The sequence below is a fragment of the Schistocerca piceifrons genome, chromosome 2 (genome assembly GCF_021461385.2).
Source record: "Schistocerca piceifrons isolate TAMUIC-IGC-003096 chromosome 2, iqSchPice1.1, whole genome shotgun sequence".
NCBI lineage: Eukaryota > Metazoa > Arthropoda > Insecta > Orthoptera > Acrididae > Schistocerca > Schistocerca piceifrons.
In genome coordinates this window covers 36,315,193-36,334,874 of record NC_060139.1, presented here as the reverse complement: position 1 = coordinate 36,334,874, position 19,682 = coordinate 36,315,193, and the positions used below count along the sequence as shown (strand labels likewise).

General features: G+C 38.8%; 1 protein-coding gene across 2 annotated transcripts in view; it reads right to left on the bottom strand.

Moving 5' to 3' along the window:
• LOC124777356 (casein kinase I) overlaps nucleotides 1–19,682 on the bottom strand; it is a 113,584-nt gene that overhangs the window by 35,569 nt on the left and 58,333 nt on the right. For both annotated transcript variants that reach the window (XM_047252731.1, XM_047252730.1), the window contains exon 6: nucleotides 16,013–16,183. In XM_047252731.1, the coding sequence (XP_047108687.1) occupies nucleotides 16,013–16,183 (171 nt within the window). The remainder of the gene's footprint in view (nucleotides 1–16,012; nucleotides 16,184–19,682) is intronic.

Genomic DNA, 19,682 nt, shown 5'->3' with positions numbered 1-19,682 from the left:
CTCCAAAATCTGGAACAGCCTGTTCCACAATGCTGGCCATCCAAAATGCAACAACAAGAAAGGCTGGAGATATCAGAGCCAAACTGATTTGGGACATAACATGTTGCACAAAGATCGCATGACTGAAAATACAACCCCATGTAAAGTGAAGAAATTGATGAAATCAGTACTGATTGTTGCCAACATTGCTGGCTATAACTGCTGCTACAAGCCTTGTCATTGAATCGAAGCCAGATTGGATTGCCAAAGCTGATGTGGTGTAGCAGCAGGTGGTGTATCTCGGGCCAGTTATCCCGCAATCATTGACCAGAAGTGTTTGATACATGAGAGATTGGGAGAACAGGAAAGCTGAAACAGCAATGCAATCCAACGGACAACAAAGAAGTCTTGACTATTGCATGCCACATGTGTGCATGCATTATCCTTCTGCAATGTGGCTGTCGGGAAGCTCCATACGTTTAGGAGGACAAAAGGCTCTAACACTTCAGAGACGTAATGCTGACTGGTTAGTGCACCAGCAATGCCTACTAGTGGGAAGCTGGAGTGCATGCCAATACCACCCCAAACCATAATACCGGGTGCAGGACCAGTACGGTGATGTATAAGGCAACAGTTCAACAATCGCTCACCACACTGTCTTCAGACTCTAATCCGACCACTGTGCTGCTGCAGGCTGAATCAGGGTTCGTCTGTAACAACGATGTCATTCCATTTGGTGGTCCATGTCTGACTTTCATCGCATTGTTTCCAACGCAGATGCCTGTGGCATTGACTCAGTGGTAAATGAGGCAATGGATGCGTTGCCAACAGTCCACTCTGCTGCAAACTGTGTTGAATGGTATACGCTGACACTGGTTGTTGTTCACACCGAATTTGTTGTGATATGGTTCGCAATGTGGCATCATTGCCGTGCGCACAATATGTCACCACGTGTAGTGGTGCAATGAAGAGGTTGCAATCAGTCCCATCAGCCCGTCGCTGCCTCCTGCCTCCAGTGATTACACAGTTACTGGATTCCATTCGACACACAATCACAGATTTCTCTGAAGGACAATCCGCAATCCCTACAGGCAACTACTCTCCCTCAGTCGAACTCCGAAATGTACACTAAAGATGCTCACTATCATCTTCAAAGTATAGTGAAGTTGCTTCTGCAAAACAACTGCATGAAAGAACAATTCCAGTGCATCCATATGGCTGTCTATTCCCTCTTCATAGAGTAATGAATTAAGGGTGGGTCCACCTTTTTGTAAGTACACAACCCATTGATTTATCACCTTAACATGTTTCACCACAGTTGTGGCATCCTCAGCGGGTTTTTATTATTTTCCTGAAATTCCTACACACATTATTTTTAGGCTAAGACACATGATAAATCAAATTTTATTGCCATTTAAACTGTATTTGCACTTTACTTTTTATTTTACATTGTGTCATCCTGTGGCTGCCAATCAAAATCAGCCAAAATTAGCACACCTTCTCATCTGCAAATATGGAAAATCATCTGCATTGAATTTTTTGTTTATTATCCCACCTTTAAAATGTTCGTTCTCATAAAATTTCAGGCAGATGTCTGTTTTTGGCCTTACCATAGTAGTAGCTGTGACAAGTTTGCTGTTATGTATCAAACATGTTTTTGTGTAGGTGAGCTGAACCTGTGGCCACTGATAAAAGCTTAGGTAGCACTACTGGTGCCCGTGATGGGCATCTGCATTGAATTGCTAATCATGTGCATCTCTCATTGCTGCAAATTTCACCAGATTTGGATGATTCCTTCAGGATGTTACATTTTGGGTGCCCAGCAGTGTAAGATAATAGACTATTACTGTTGTGCACGGTAAATGTTTAGCTAGGCACTTAACAGATCATCATTGTTTAGTTTCATAATATTTCACAAATCTTACTTTGTGTCTTAATTGTGGCTGTCTGCAACATGATGTGTCTTCTTTGCAGTAAGTAGCAATCTGTCTTTTGCCTATATTGTCGATATTCCTACCTGTTAATTTTGAAGTTAAATGTTCTTGTTGGGAATAGCAAAAATACCACAAATATCTTGGGGGGGGGGGGGGGGGGGGGCGGGCATTTTTAAGTGGTGTCAAAAAGCTTACTGCATCGTCGAACATTTTTTTGTCAACAAAGTCAACTACACTGTCTTGATTTATCTTGGATAAAACTGCTAGAACTTCGAATGAGTGTGAGTTAATTGACTCAAATGTATCTAGTTTGCTGTCCCTGTGTGTGTGTGTGTGTGTGTGTGTGTGTGTGTGTGTGTGTGTGCGCGCGCGCGCGCGCGCAAGCCCCTACATCTCGTTACAACATAATCTCTTTTTAAAAAAATGGTTGTGACAGCCCGCCAAGAAATTTGCTCTATGCTTCTCTTATCATCACTGGTATCTCCTAGAATTATGTGCTCCAGTACAATATTGAGGATGTGTGCCATGCACTAGACCCTCTCAAACTGAAAGTGCTGTTGGACTGTCTGGACCTCTGTCAGCAAGAAACATGACATATTGCACAGTGTGGAATAGGTTAAAACGACCATAATATCTTTATCAGTTCATACTGTTCATGTTCTATATTTTCTCCCATTTTTTCCCTTATCATCATTAATGTAATGTGCAGTCCTCGCATGACTTTATTTTACTTTATTAATTACCCCACTTGTAGAGTGTTAGTACCCCTCCAATGCATAGTCGCTTTGGGGGGAAATAGCCTCTCTTGGAAGAGTGCTGCCACTGGCCTACAGGGGCATCCAAAATCAGTTACCCATTACCTGTCTAGTGGTGTAGATTGGTGTGCAGTGATATATGTCATTTCTGTTCTTGGGATCTCAGTTTCCAGTGTCAGTCAGTTAAGTTGTATACTCACTGATATACTTCGGTATCTGCAAGTGATGGATAATCGCCCTGCATTGCAAGAAAATGTGCGGAATACTAATAAGAGGAGGTATTCGTGGAGTAACAAGCATTCGATTGTCTCTGATGTTATTACAGTGTGTGTTAAGGAGGCAACACAAAAAGAACTGTTGGGTAATATTACCAGTCCCAATCAAAGGGCTGCAATTTAAGCAAACATCAGCCTCGCCACAATAGGACGCATAAGGAAAGAAAGCGAAAATAAGCCACATGGTTTACTGGAATCGCCACAAAGGAAAACTAATAATTTTGGATGGAAACCCACTGTTACAGACAGTTTCACAAAATCAATCATTTGACAAATGATGGAGGACTTTTACATAAACCAAAACATAGTGCCGACAGTATGGAAATTACTTACTGCCGTGAAACAGAAATTCATTTTGCTTGGCAGAAAGACGTTTTACACCAGACACTGCATGAAACGGGATTTACCCGCAAAAGATCTGTAAGTAAACGAAAGATTCTGGTAGAGAGAACAGATATAATTGACTGGCGATGTACGCACCTGATCCAAGTGAGGAAATTAACGGAGCTACGCAGAAAATTCTTTTACAATGCTGAAAGTTGGGCAGACAACATTACTTACAGAAAATATTGACAGGGCCCTGGCATACTGTATTTACTCGAATCTAAGCCGCACTTTTTTTCCGGTTTTTGTAATCAAAAAAACTGCCTGCGGCTTAGAATCGAGTGCAAAGTAAGCGGAAGTTCTGTAAAATGTTGGTAGGTGCCGCCACAAGTAACTTTTGCCGTCGAATATATGTAGCGCTACACAGGCATGCTTTGCAGGCACAAAGATAAATACTGGCGCCAAAACCTCTGCGTCAGTAAATAAATTTAAAAAAGAAAAAAGGTGGAAGACGAGCTTTTTTCCACGCCCCGAGTTTCGACCACTGCGTTTTCATACATTATCCAACGAAGTAAATACAAATTCCGTATTGTTCATCTTCGAATGTAGCAGCCTTTCAATGTACTACGAAAATCCGACTGGCAAGACTGTTTGGGATGTTTGTCAATATGGCTAACTCTACGTTCTGAATTTTTTCCTACCTGTGACAAGACATGGTTGCTAATAGGAACTTTTATGAATTGTGAATCACATGCAGTATTCTCTTCATCATAAGAATAATACGAATATAAACATTTTGCCATGTATTCTTTTGTGTTTGCTGCTACTTCATTTAAATCCTGCCTGCCTAATAAACTACGAAACTAGAGTGAGACAACAGCAATCGCGGAAGAATGTACATATCATGCCTTGTTTATATTAGTATTATTCTTACGCAGATTAGAGATGCAGTCAGAAATTAAGCACGACAACTGACTAGATTTTTAAATCTAAGATGACTAATTTCTGTGCAGAAGGTAATGTACTAAAGAGGCATCTGCAAAGATATTCAAATGGAGAAAAATTTTCGCTAAACTCTCCTTCACAACATCTTCTATCACACGCGGTCTATTATTTGGTTCTTGTTGATCATTATCAAAGAAAGCAGCAGTGTAAGTAACAACAAATTGCAGTCTCTTGCCATTGTTTCGCTTATGAGACAATTTTATTTATATATTTATTTATATTTATTTATTTATTTTTCAATTGGAAGCGGCAGTAGTGCGTACAAAAGCAAGCCATGCCGCAAGCGGCGACAGGTCGTAAACACACTCATTATCAGAATGCGACAAACAATGCGTGACACAGTACAATAAAGCATTTTCAGCTTAGAGTGACGAAACACCTATAACAAAGTAACGGCACTTATCAGATCAAAGAAAAATAAGCAATCAATTCAACCCAGACGAAGCAAGTGGAAAAAGGAAGGGTACCCGTATAAATACGGACGGAGCGCCTGACGCATAGCAATGGCTACCTGGTAAAGCTTAACTGCTAAGCTTACGCCTCGAACCAAACTACTGTAGCTGTATCGTCATTCATTCGACCTAAATTGTGTCTCATATTACAATGGACCAACTTTGTTTCGATTTGGAGGTGCGGCCTAAAACTTTTCTCTCCCCTTGAATTTCGAATCTCAAATTTCAGGTGCGGCTTAGATTCGGGAAAATTTTTTTTCCTTGATTTCGAGTCTCATTTTTCAGGTGCGGCTTACATTCGAGTGCGGCTTAGATTCGAGTAAATACGGTAGATGTCATTATGGACAGTGTTAGCGGAAGCAATAGGATTATAGTGGTCAATATTGGATCAAAAGATGTGTTCAACACACAGCTGATTTATAAAGTGGGGTGTGCAACAGGAGACTACCATGGGCAAAGGAACTATGAAAATTTTTCAAATTGGATAGCGACTAAATTCCGAATCTGAACCGTGTTTTTGCTACGGACAACGCTTCATATCACAACAAGGAGCGTAACAAAGCTCTAACTAGGTGCTTGAATAATAGGGAAATGATTGAGTGTGTTGTGTACATAGTTCCGCGTAGTCAGCGCGTACACAACTTTCCTACTAGAGCGCGCCCCGCTAAGCACAACAGCGCAGGCGCAGCGCTCATCCGTCTCCGCACTACGAGATGGCACTGTCTTAGAGATGGACCAAATTCTGCTTCCGCCGATCCGCGTAGTAATATGTCACACATCAAGTGAGATTGCTGCTAACGTAGAACCTTTTCTCCTCGCGGATCACACTCGTGCAGTGATACCTGAACGCTCGAGGTATTATAACGAGTGTACAGACCTCCGATTAGTTAGTCTGCCTTAGTCTGCATTAGTCTGTAGTCAAGTTTCAGTCTGCACCTAATAAGATTATCATATTCCTGTACATAGCCATGAAGAGAAATGTATAGACACTTTGTCAAGTATCAGAGATATGTGAGAATAAGATTAACGTACCAAGACCAAAGGAACTTCAGATTGTCAATTGTAAACAGATCCAGAATCAAGTTACGTAATGTCTATGATTATCATCATTTTAATAAATGTGTGTGAAAATTAATCAAGTTCTGCTTAAAGTTGGTCACCGCCAATCTGCTACTCTAAGCGTGCAAGTGGCATTTCTATCGTCTGACCTAATGGCAGAAGATAAACACGATACGATAAGACCACGAGACATATTGCTGACACTCGCCTACTTCGTTAGAGCAACAAGTCAAATAATCTGATGGTGTGTGTACCACAGAGTGGTTATTAAAAAAGAAGGTGGAAGCTGATTTGTCAATGAGAAAGAAAAAATTATTTGATTTAATAAGACAATGAAAGCCGGAAGACAAAGTATTTGAAATTAATAAAATAATTGAATCTCATGGCCACACTGTGCTACGACTTCCACCATACAACTGTGACTTAAATCCAATTGGGCAAACCTCGAAAATTTTGTCTACGGAAGAAATACTCTTCTAAACATTTGCATGATGAAGCTGCTGCATATATAAAGATAGTAACTGTTCTTGAAAGAACAGATACCATTGATGACTGTGCAGCTTCTCTAGAATAAATGATAATTAGTTGAAACCCTCAGCTGCCAACAGGTGGTTTTGATATACCTCGATGGGGACAGCTGAAAATGTGTGCCCCGACCGGGACTCGAACCCAGGATCTCCTGCTTGCATAGCAGACGCTCTATCCATATGAGCCACAGAGGACACAGACGCATAGCACGGCTGCAGGGACTTATCCCTTGCACACTTCCCGTGAGACACACATTTCCAACTGTCCACAATCTACATACGTAATGTACCTAATAGATATTTGCCCATCCACTGATTACTCGTGCACACTAAGGTGACGATTCCCATAAGAGATGGATAGAGCGTCTGCCATGTAAGCAGGAGATCCCGGGTTCGAGTCCCGGTTGGGGCACACATTTTCAGCTGTCCCCATCAAGGTATATCAACAACTGTCAGCAGCTGATGGTTTCATCTAATTATCATTTATGAAGTTGCTGCAGTTGGTGAAAGAAGGTATGTAGCCCTTTTCTGAGCTTCTATTGAAGACATACTAGATGCCATAGTTATTGATTTAGAAAGTGACAATGATGATAATGACAGTGACACTGTCGATGATTACCTCTAAAATACAATGTATGTAATCAGGAAATGAATAATTTCTTAAAAAATACACTGTGTGTCCTCTCAAGCCTCACTCTGCTCATACACTATAAAGTTTCTTTTGGTAGAAATGTACTACATGGTATTAAAAGTGTTAAATAGTTTCCAAGATAAATGCAGTTAAATGTGGTCCAAAGCAATAAATACCTTTATCACTAGTTGCTCAAAATCAATAATAACTTAAGAACTTCATGGTAAAATTAATTAACTTTTCGCTAGTAGAAACTGATTCAATAACGTAAAACCTTTGATGCTTGTGGAACAGCAGCATTTGAATGTATCCTCTCTCTAAACCTCTATCTCTGTTACTATTCACCTGATTCGAAGACATATTGCTTAAAACATGTGCACAATAGCTATTCTAAACACTGTTGAAATTTCCTTCAAAACATTTACATTGTTTCTGGAGTAAAAAGATTGACATATGAGGTGCATTCACATATTAATTTTCATTTTTTGGTAAGAATTTTATTAGTTAATCTAAGCAATGTTATTCTCTTCAAAATATTCCCCCCATTACAGACTATACACTTACACCAGTGATTTTTTCCAATTCCCAAAACACTTTAGGAACTGTTTGCTCGGGATAGTTTATAGGTTTCTTAACGTGCATTTTTAATCTCATCCATGCTTGTAAAACCACTGTCCTTCAAGGCCTGCTTTGAAATATTTATACCACTTGTATGCCCTTGGTTTACTCATAACAGATTCACCAAAAGCAATGTTTAACATTTCTAAAATTTTGATACACTTTAGTCCATTCTTATAACAAAATTTAATACAGATTCTCTAATCTAATTTTACACAAAACAAATAATCGTTGATGCTACCAAAACACATGAGTAAATACCCAACATGTATAACATTGTACGGACACTTTTCAGACACGTTTACGAAGACAGTGACAACAAAATAGTGCAAATATGACTAATACAACACACAAAATTATAAATTTCTGGTTACTTTTTAAACACTCTTCATGATGCAAGAATTGCTAAGTTTCAATGCAACCCTTCAAAGAAAACTTCTACCTTTTAGTAGAAACATAAAGTAAGAACAAGCCTTAAATTCTACAAATTGATTGCACTATATGGGGTTCGTTTTTATGAATAGCAATAGGGGCACATACATTCACATGAACAGGCATTCGGTTCAATGTTTGTAGTAGAATCCTGACTTCTGTTCTTATGTTGGTATCATTTACTCTATAATGTTTTGTTTAGGAAAAAGCTATCATCTTTTGTATTCCTTACAGTCTCAATGCATTTGTCTGAAAATAAACGCAGCCAGAATGTGTCTGTCCACAGTGTCGCCACAGATTTAAAGTGCGCACCACAGTAGGGCTGGTACTATGTTGTCAAACAGCCTGTAATAGCGCCTTGTGATGTAGGTGAATAGGCAGAGTGAGGACTCTACCGCTCTTCAGTTTACCGACAGACTATACCTGAAAACATTCCTCACCTCTCAAGAAAGAGCTTCGTTTAGACGACTGGTAGTTTCCTTTAAATTTCTTGAAATGATTGTTCGATGAGACAGAAGTTCTGTAGCACTCGATGTACTGTACTTGGGCCCCACATCAATAAGGAACTGTGCTGTTTTGAGAAATCCATTTCCACATGAGACTTCAAAAGGCAAAATTTTTTGCTGACAAGATTGATGAGTTGGTGTTACTTCAAAAAACTTTTACAACTCTCTTAGTAGTTAAAGTAATTTTACTACTCTTTCAGTCTCATATACATGTTTTAAGAAATTTGAAGTTCCAGTGTTGTGTTCAGTGTACGAATACACTTTTTTACGTGCATAAAAGCCATTATACCATTGATTTTCTCACTGCAATCAAATACATAAGTAAATTTATTGCAAAATCGATGATTTCAATTTGGCTACCTGCAATAATCATCTTGTTTTATCTTACATAGAATTTTGTCCAGACACTATTTTTATTTTACTTTGGTTGTTTTTTTTTTTTTTTTGCATTCATTTTAGTGCAGAAAGTATTTGAAGCTGTCGAGTCATTATCACCACCGCCATGAACACGATATAACTCTTACATAAACCTGTCATTCAGTCTGAGGTCTCACAGAAGTTTTTGCTACAGGCAGAAAAAAATTACTATTAAGGTTACATCTACTTGACTGTATTTTCAAATGATCACTATTATACATACTATGAATTACAATTTTAATGCAAAATCTGTGAAATCCAGCAAAATATGCTGTAAGTGTGGTGAACAACAAACTAGTATAAATTACTCTCTTAGTAATTCTTACTTCTTTAGTCTGGACTACTTCTGTAAATTAATTCCGTAGTAATATACTCTCTTAGTAACTGTTGGAGAGCTATAACTAAAGTAGTAATGCCATTTTACTAAAGAATTAAGCCATTTCAGCATATTGCTAGCGTGTGCATTTCATTTTCTCTCAGAAAATATTTATTGTCGACAGATATTATTGTACCACTTTCTGACAATTATATTGTGTTGGCATAATCTACAGCTACCACCATTTATTATTGGTGGTTGACATGTTAATTCAAGTGACACTTGCAGCTTGACATACACACTGACAGCAACATGGAGGTAGCCAAAGACAATTTAAATGTTCACATAAAATAATAATAATAATAAAAAATTGCAAAATATGAAAGAGAGCGGTTTGCTGAAAGAATGAAATTTTACAACTACTGTTGAACCTAAAAAGCACGATGCGAACATGCTAAAGAGGAAAAAATATGCTTGGGGAAAAAAAAAACCCACCCACCCACCCACACACACACACACACACACACACACACACACACACACACACACACACACACTGAATTCAGTGCAGAGGCTCTTACACGAAAGTCAAAAGAGCATCTTAATGCAATTTGGAAGGACATGAAAGCAAGAGCAAAGAAAAGGAAAGCTAAGTGTAATCAAGAACAATTCCAAACTGGTGGTGTAGTAGCTGAGATGAAGATAGACGATATAAGCTAAATGGTTACTGATATGATCCCACACATTTTCGAGGGGATAATTGCAGTTAAGGACAATGACACAACTGAAGATACTGTGGTCCTTTCAAGCAACATCGATGTTGGTAACCACTCTAACAATGACAATGAAACTGCTGGAAGTGGAAATTTATCCCAAAGTCATGAGTGTCGGCTTCCATTCTCTTATCAAAAAGGCAGACAACATATGGTTACGGTGAAGAACAGGTAGTTGTTGGAAAAAGCAGACAAGCTTCATTCGTTAAAATTATGTTTAATTGGAGAGAAGTACTATGCAAAAATATTGTTAACCGAGAGAGAGAAATCCTGGAAGAAGAAAACAACCTTAAAATGTAAGTTAGGAACAAGTTCAAGAAAAAATAGAGGAAACTCCAGGTTCCAGTCCTTCAGCCAATATGCTCGAGTGATTCAGGTTTTTGTAAATGAATATGTTTTATATGTATACAACATTTTATTTGCTTGATTTTTTTCCAACAGTTAATACTATCTTGTTTTTTGCATGACATAATATTTGTCATTATTATAGTATCAGTACATATAATTTTTGAAATCAGCACAGTCTAATATTTATTTGTATTACCAAAATTATAAAAATAGACATATTGTTGTCCTTAGAAATAAAACATCTTTCTCCTGTAACTCCTTGTACTCAAAAGTAAGAAATACAACTGAAACGGGTGGAAGCGTTGGCAGAGGGCTGCAAATAAATAGGTTGGGAGACGAGAATGGGGAGGAGATGGTAGGACGTAGGGGATGGAAACTGTTGGCTGGAGGGTGTGGGGACAGTATGTTACCGTATGTTGAGGCCAGGATAATTAGAGGAGCAGAAAGCGTGGAGAATTTGTTTTAAGGATAACTCCCATTTGTGCAGTTCGGAAAAGCTGTTGGTGGAGGGTGGGATCCAGATGGCTCGGGGAGTGAAGCAGCCACTGAAATCAAGTGTGTTATGCCCAGCTGCATTTTGTGCCACAGGGTGGTCCACTTTGCTCTGGGTCACAGTTTGGCAGTGGCCATTCATCCTGGTGGACAGCTGGTTGGTAGTCATACCAATAAAAAAAAGCTGTGCAGTGACTGCAGGAGAATTGGTAAATGAAATGGCTGCTTTCACAAGTGGCTCGGTCCCTGATGGGAGTAGGATAAACCAGTGACAGGACTGGAATAGGAAGTGCAAAACCTACCCACTCCATCTGCCCACCCAGCATGTAGAGCACATTCTCCATTCCTGTAATTATCCTCGTCAAAACCTATGGTAACATACTGTCCCCATACCCTCCACCTCACAGTTTCCACCCCCCCCCCCCCCCCCCCCCCAGTCCTCCCCATCCCCATCACGCATCCAGTTTATTTGCAGCCCTCTGCCAATGCATCCTCCGTCTTTCCCTGCTCCTATAATTTTTTGTTCCTTTTTCCCTACCTCTCTACCAACAGCCTCCTGACACTGCGCCTGTTTGAGTCTAGTCCCTGCACACTCCACCTGACAGAGTTTGTCTCTCCCCCCACCCGTACACTACTACCCCTCCAGATTCCTGCTTGTATCCCATGTGATGTTGTATTCCAGCCCGAGATCCTGGAGTTGGCACCCACGTGTGTGTGATGCGTGCTTGCTTCTGTGTGTGAATGTTTTGTTTGTATGTGTGTGCGTGTGCGTACTGACGAAGACTGGCCGAAAGCTACATGTGAGTGTCTTAATCGTGCCTGTCTGCAAATTGACGTGTCTTCTTTATGGTAAGTACCAATCTATCTTTTCCTACATTATTGATAATCCTACCTGGAGTTTCCATTGTTTGATTTAATCCCCTAATTGTGAGAAAAGAAGAGATACAGAAATTTAACTACAACATGATAGCATTGACGATTCTGAGCCTTATCTATTCATTTAAGAAGGAAAAGTCTTCACATTAACTTTGTGACAAAGCAAGCTGGGATAATTTTAATTCCCCTCTTGTTTTGCCATCTGCTGTGAATATAATCTGCATTTTCATAATAGAGAAAGGTTGACCCTCAGTTTTAAAGATTATAAGAACAGATCTAATTTTGGGCTTAGCTTTATGTATGTAATTGATTTTCTAATTCATTTTGAGTATTCCTAGTTAATATTTTTTATTATAGGGTGAAACATGCAATTGTCTTGCAATGTAAATTCTACTGTTGACTTATAAACAAATATAAATTCTGTAATAATTGTAATTTTTTTAGAGGATGAAGTGCTAGTATTCTTAAAATATCTATTTGGCTCCATTCGAAAATATGTTAGCACAACCAGCCCTGAATTAATTCCCAAGTAATTAACAGTTTTGCCAAAATGATTGTTTGCAAAACTATACATATTAATTTCATCATTTAAACAAATAATGCGACTCAACTCTTGTAGTAGAAGAAACTGTTGAAAAAAGACGGAAGTTTTCGATGTATTCAGTTAATTTAATGAGTTAAGTTTTAATTGTAATTTCTGTAAATCGGTCTTCGAACAATGTGTAGTTTCAGCACCGATTATTGTGACGATATTGCAATAATCACAGGGAGAGATGTCCAGACTGTATGGAGGGGGCCAAGAACCTCCCATTTGAATTTCTGCAGGAGTGCTGCGACTGTGTTGGCCATCTGAAGCTTTGCATTGTCGTGAAGTAGGATGAACCGCGACAGTTGAGATTGCCTGGTCATTTTAATTTGAAGGGTGGTTAAGGTTTGTGAGTAACACTGGGCATTCATTGTTGTCCCGCGCTGCAGGAATTGAATCAGAAGGGGGCCATTTTGATCAAAGAAGAACGTCAGAATAACCTTTCCTGCACTCAGGGGAATGGCCTTAGCTTTTTTCGGTGGTGGTGACCCTGGATGCTTCCAATCAAGACTTTGCATTTTGATTCTGGTTCAAAGTGATGACACCATGACTCATCTCCAGCCGCCACTCGTGCCAGGAACACATTTCCCTCTCGAGCATAGTGTTGCAGATGAGCAAGACAGTAGGCCATTTGACAAGCTTCCTGGTGGGATTGAAGACTGTGGGGCACTCACTCATTGGACACACACTTTGCACTTGTGCAGTCGTTCCTTCAAGATGGTGTGAACACTTCCGATGCTCAATCTAACCACGGCGGCTATGGCTTTCATTGTCACTCACCGGTCCTGGGTAATGAGTGCATCCACCAACTGGATGATGACATCGGTAACGCAGTGTGGTGCTCTGGACCATGTATCATCGGCTAACGACACCCGTCCTTCCCTGAAGCACTTGTGCCACACCTTGATCCTTGCAAGGGACATGCAGTGTTTGCCGTACACTTGTGACATTTGTTGATGAATGCCTGTTCCTCCTCCTCCTACCGCTGTCAGAAAACAAACAACACCTCTCTGCTCTCCTATTGACACTTCCATGTCACTGTATGCAATGCGACTAGCAGTGTTGGACGACTGATTCATGCTGCTGCTAGCTCTGTATAGTCACGTGATGTGCACGTGTTCTCTCTAGCGACGGGCTGTGAACTTCCATGCTCTGGTCAGACCACCATCTCGTTACACACACCACAGTATTATCCTCCTGTCACTGGTTTGCGCATTCCAGACTCCAGCTTGTTTCTTTTTGAACGCCCCTTATATAAGCCTGTGACGTGACATGTCCAGATGAAATTCAACATGCAGTACTGTCTGTCTGGATCTGGTGTGTAGCATTTATCAGCGCTCAATGTCAACAATTACGAGCGTCTGATATGACAGTCATAACAACAAATATGTGAACCACACCTGCATTATGAGTTTGCTTGCATCTTCTGTGTTAGAGCACACATTTGTGGGACCCCTTTTGCTGGAGGTGGAACAGTGATTCGGGGAGCTAATGTCTTGTTACTACTACTTAATTGAGTACCACACCTTGTGTGACTAAAGTCCTCTTGAAAGATTATTTCCAATGCCACAGGGAAAGGAACAAAGAACTGGATAGTACTATTTAAAAAATAAAGATGGAACCATAATTCAGTATACCTGTAATTTTTAAAAATTTAAAAATTACTTTCGCATGTCAAAAAAATCAACACAATGTCCGTTACAGCTTAGTAAAAATCACCTAGTGATATACTGACTAGTTCTGGATATATTTTGGGTGGTCCATCTCAGCTGCCTCACTCTACATACACACTCTGCACACTTTGAAACAAAGTAAATGTTGGCAGTTGGTATAAATACAAAATAAAGGGAGACATCAGAAAAGGAATTCAAAAGTTTCAACAACTGTGGCACTACACTCCATTACAAACTCAGTAGTGCAGTTTACCTTTGATCACTTTTACATGTGAGTACATGGACTCAACAAAAGATAACATAGCAGTGCACATGTATAAAATTTAAGTGGAAACAAGTACCCAAATTTCTTTGAATTAGATTCTGTAATTTAATGATTACCAACTTCAGCACAATTTACAGACTGAAATAAGATGTTCAGAGCCTTCACTCTCATTTACCAGGGTTTTTCTTTCTTTCTTTCTTTCTTCTTTTTTTTTTATACAAATTATTCCTGAGGTATTCTTTTACTGACAATAGGAGTATGTAGCACAAACGCATCTCTTCATTTAGCAGTGAGTCACTTCTACCCATGCATCTTTGAAGAATCACAAATAAAAACAATTCTCAACACTTAATCGACCAAGAGGATTGTAAGTAACCACTTTGAAGCACTTCCATTAACAATTTCATGTCTGTTGTATCCATGGCATTGATTTATATTTCACAGTAAACTGCTTTGGAGAGCACTGAATACTTAACTGTTGCTCCTGACTGATGATTAATGACCAACAGGAAGTAGAACAACTGTGGAGTTATTTTTTTGCAAAAAGTGGTACCTATAAGCTTGCTCACTACATGATTTCCTGTTATTCCCGCCCATCACAGTACAACAACCAATTGTATATACCTGCGCCAAGGCTCACCATAGCAACAGGGGCAAACGTTTGTGCATTTTGGTGTCTGTGGCCTTTTCTTTATTTTACAAATTATCTAATTACTTGCACTACAAGAAACCTGATCCCTACAACTACTATGGTAAACCTTTCTTTATAGTTTCACTCCTATAGTTTTTAGTGTTCTGGAATATTTTTCTGAATAAATGCATGGAAGATACACAAACACAAAAAAATCAAATGGCGAGGGCCTGAGAAACTTTGATCAATAAAATGAAATGAAATTGGCTCATCACACAGATTTCTGTCTGCTCTGGTCCAGTTATTCTAGCCTCAGTAATTTACAAGTAGATGGTCCAGGTAAGAGTAGAATGAAGTAGTCAAAGTCACATAGACAGCTCTCTACTCAAATACCGTCTTGAGCTGTGTAAAGCCTTTGAAAGTGTTTCAGTTTCCTTTAAACAGGAAGTTGCTGATTACAATTGGAATGGTTACTTCATCAAGAGATCCCCAAATGATGGCTACTGCAAGAGATTACAACCACAGGATTGCACAGTTTCGGAAAATATCCTGACCCTTTCTTGTCCAAATGTTAACAATGCTAGCAAGACTTTGGACCAAGGAATAAATTTCATTATGATTATGACAATGGCAAAAGCATTGTTTCCTATCAAACATGGAAGCGCTGAAGTCATTTCATACACATGTTTTCCAGAAAGTAAATTTCAGTACATACGCGACAATACACTAACTCGAGTAAAAAAACCACACATGATGAAGAGATTCTCAAAATCAAGCAATGTTACATAGCAGGCTTCTATAACAGTAAACTATGCATGACATTTTAATAACAGTTACAAACTGGAAATACTGTTATGAAATGTTGATAAATTTATCATCTATTCAATATTGTTCCAGAAATACCTAAGCTTATTAAAGAAACATCATGCAGAATTCCCATTATACTATTTATGAAAAAGTTCATAATGCTGAGATATGACTATTTGGGAATTAAGAGCAATAAACAATAAGATCAACTTATTAGCTGTAAAACACAACATGCATCAAGAACAACTTAATTGATGTGACACACACATCCATCCGCACATACAAAGACACAAGCAGACCTTTGTAAAAGCCAATATATACATGCACACACCTGGATAACCTTTGCAGAGCTCATCAATGGAAGTTGACATTTTCTTTTCACTGATTCGCTCATATTTCTGTCGTTTATTAGCAGCTTTCAGCCCCTGCCAAGGCAGCGACCCCCTGTTGAAGTACATGAGAACATACCCCAGTGATTCTAAATCGTCTCTACGGCTTTGTTCTGAAATAGAAGAACATTTCTGTTACAAAAAAAGAGATTAGTTGCAAACACATTTTTAACAAAAAAATGGAATCAATGAGAAAGTCATTACTGAAAAGTTGTTTCCTACAATGATTTCATCCAATTGCACTTCAAAACAAAACTTATAAAACATTTAAATACTAACTATGTGTACTGTTTAAGAATTCCTCAAAGTAACACACTCTGCTGAGAAACTCTTTAGTAATATAGGATAGTTTTCCCATGCAATGTTTTCTGGTACCTTCAGGTGATGATGCTGACAATAAATAGAAAACCCCAACGGTCAATATCATCCACTGAAAGTCACCAGCAAGTATTGCATTAAAATTTTGTGGACTTTCTGTAATACCACATGAAGTAGCACCCAAGATTTCCAGCAAGATGAATAACTGACTCATTTTTTATTTACCTCATTGATGTAGACTGACAAGTGTTGCCTAATGAAATAGGAACCACTGTGTGTCAATGGACACTGAACATCCAAATTACAGGCAATGTATAAAATTACTGTAAATGACCCATCAAGCAGTGAAATATTAAAGCTAAATAATGCACCTGCTCACGTTGTAAGCAAACAGAACCTCTAATGTCAACATCTGTACATTTTCGTCTTCCTATTTCCCCATCAACACAGCTTCAGCCTGGAAAATGACGACTATGCTGCATGAAATTTGACATTGTGCTTTTCATAAGGACTTGTAAACTCCTTGTTTTTACAAAGGTCCGAAAGATAGTGTAGAATGATTGGATTTGCATTTGGAAAAAGTAATAATCAAGCACCCTCCCTCACAGAAATGTCAGGACAGTTTCAGAAATTTTCCTGACCCATTCTTGTCCAAATGTGTTTGTGCCCTATCTCCAATTATGTCTATGGGACATACCTACCTTCCCTCTGTCCTTGCCTTATAGTTTACATTCCCCCTCCCCTGTGGCTCCATTTTAAAGAGACGTGTCATTGTTAGCAACAACCATGGCTAAGAAGTCCACGACCAAAATACAGCTACAACAACAATTAGGGGCCATACAAATATGTGGATCAAACTGGATAACTTAAACAATACATTCATAATATTTTGACTACCACAATTATAGTATGTCGAATTCCTATGAAAGGGAACTTCCTTTTAAATATACAGTTTGTAGAGGGGAAAAATAACAGATCCTGGCAAATAGTTTTTAATGATCAGGTTCTCACTATCAGTTTGGTGTACTGTTGCCCACCAAGACCCAAGTGAAACCCAACAACAAAATTGGTTATACTGAAGGAAGATCAGAGTCCAACATTCTATCAAAAATGAGGTCACCAGAGATGAAGTACAAGCTCTGATTAGGAAAGGTTGGGGAAGGAAATTGGCTGTGTCCTTTGAAAGGAACCAACACACTAATTGACTTATGCAATCTAGGGGAACTGCAGAAAACCTAAATGTGAATGGTTAGATGGGGATTTGAACCCTTGTCCTCCTGAATGTGTCCAGTATACTAACCACTGTGCCACCTTGCTTGGTAGTTCTACTCAAATGTTATTTGTTTAGAAGCAATTCTTGTTTCTATGACATCATCAAGTTGCTGTGGTTTCTTCTTTGCATTAAGTATTCTAATCAAAGAGGTGTTTGATGTGTTTCTGCTCATGGAGTTTCTTATATGTCTGGCTGCTTAGTAAATTCTATAATTCTTTGGTATGGACTACACGGCAACACTAGTTAATCAATTTCCAAATGAAAGAATCCCACACATTGTGAATGTTAATGTATCAGTTAAAGTATGAAATGATACATATTGCGCTCTAAGAAAGTCTCCTGTAATTATTTTCATATTTGAAAATAGACCAAGAATAACTGTAATTAGGGTGCAATATTTTCCTTGGGGCCTACATAAACACAGAAATTTTAATTCAGCATGTCTAATAATTGCAAAAACCTTAATTTTACACAATGTCAAGGCATGTAGCACCACTGCACATTCCATTTGTCCAATACAATACTCAAAATAAATCATAAACACAAAAAAGCAGCTACTTCATAAGTGGTAACCATTTTGACAAGTTAATCAAGCTTTTCCAACAATGTGACTTGTAATCATTTGGAACTGGAGTCAATGATTCCCCATGATTGAATCCCAGTATGCATTCTGAAGCATTATATTATTATCACAGATAATAACTGTACAATCACAGTTAATAATTTAAAATGCAGGTGTGTCACACAGAAACTGCTATTCTTGCACTCTAAGAAATCTTCTCGTGAGCTGGGTGATAGAAGTAAATGAACTGATAGAAATCTAACAATGCTGACTCGCACTGTCGGCTTTCTAGTCACGATCAACTTTAGCCAGCAGCCACCAATGCATTTAATGTGTCAAACATGTTAATACACAATAAAAATTGAATCCAATATACATAACATTACATTTCAGATACTGTAAACTAAGTATGCCATTTCCACTTTCACAGATGCAGATGCACTAAACACAGTGTTGTCAAATAGCTATGGTTGCAGAACTAGAAAGATATAGACACTGGTCATTACACTTCGTCAAATTCTACCATTTCCAAGAACCATCTCACTAAATTCTACAAGTTCGAACAACCATCTCACTTACTCTGAGACTTCTTCGAGTGCACATACAGTACGAACAGAGTTAGTTGTAAGTTACATGAGTCACTGCTATCAACACTCCTAGTATGACCCTCCATAAGAGCAAGCGGGCATGGCTAGAGGACAAATGTAAGGATGTAGAGGCTTATCTCACTAGGGGTAAGATAGATACTGCCTACAGGAAAATTAAAGAGACCTTTGGAAAAAAGAGAACCACTTGTATGAATATCAAGAGCTCAGATGGAAACCCAGCTCTAACCAAAGAAGGGAAAGCAGAAAGATGGAAGGAGTATATAGAGGGTCTATACAAGGGCGTTGTACTTGAGGACAATATTATAAAAATGGAAGAGAATGTAGATGAAGATGAAATGGGAGATACGATACTGTGTGAAGAGTTTGACAGAGCACTGAAAGACCTGAGCCAAAACAAGGCCCCGGGAGTAGACGACATTCCATTAGAACTACTGACGGCCTTGGGAGAGCCAGTCCTGACAAAACTCTACCATCTGGTAAACAAGATGTACGAGACTGGTGAAATTCCCTCACACTTCAAGAAGAATATAATAATTCCAGTTCCAAAGAAAGCAGGTGTTGACAGACATGAAAATTACCGAACTATCAGTTTAATAAGTCACAGCTGCAAAATACTAACACAAATTCTTTACAGACAAATGGAAAAACTGGTAGAAGCCAACATCGAGGAAGATCAGTTTGGATTCCGTAGAAATATTGGAATGCGTGAGGCAATACTGACCTTACGACTTAGAAGAAAGATTAAGGAAAGGCAAACCTACAATTCTAGCATTTGTCAACTTAGAGAAAGCTTTTGACAATATTGACTGGAATACTCTCTTCCAAATTCTAAAGGTGGCAGGGGTAAAATA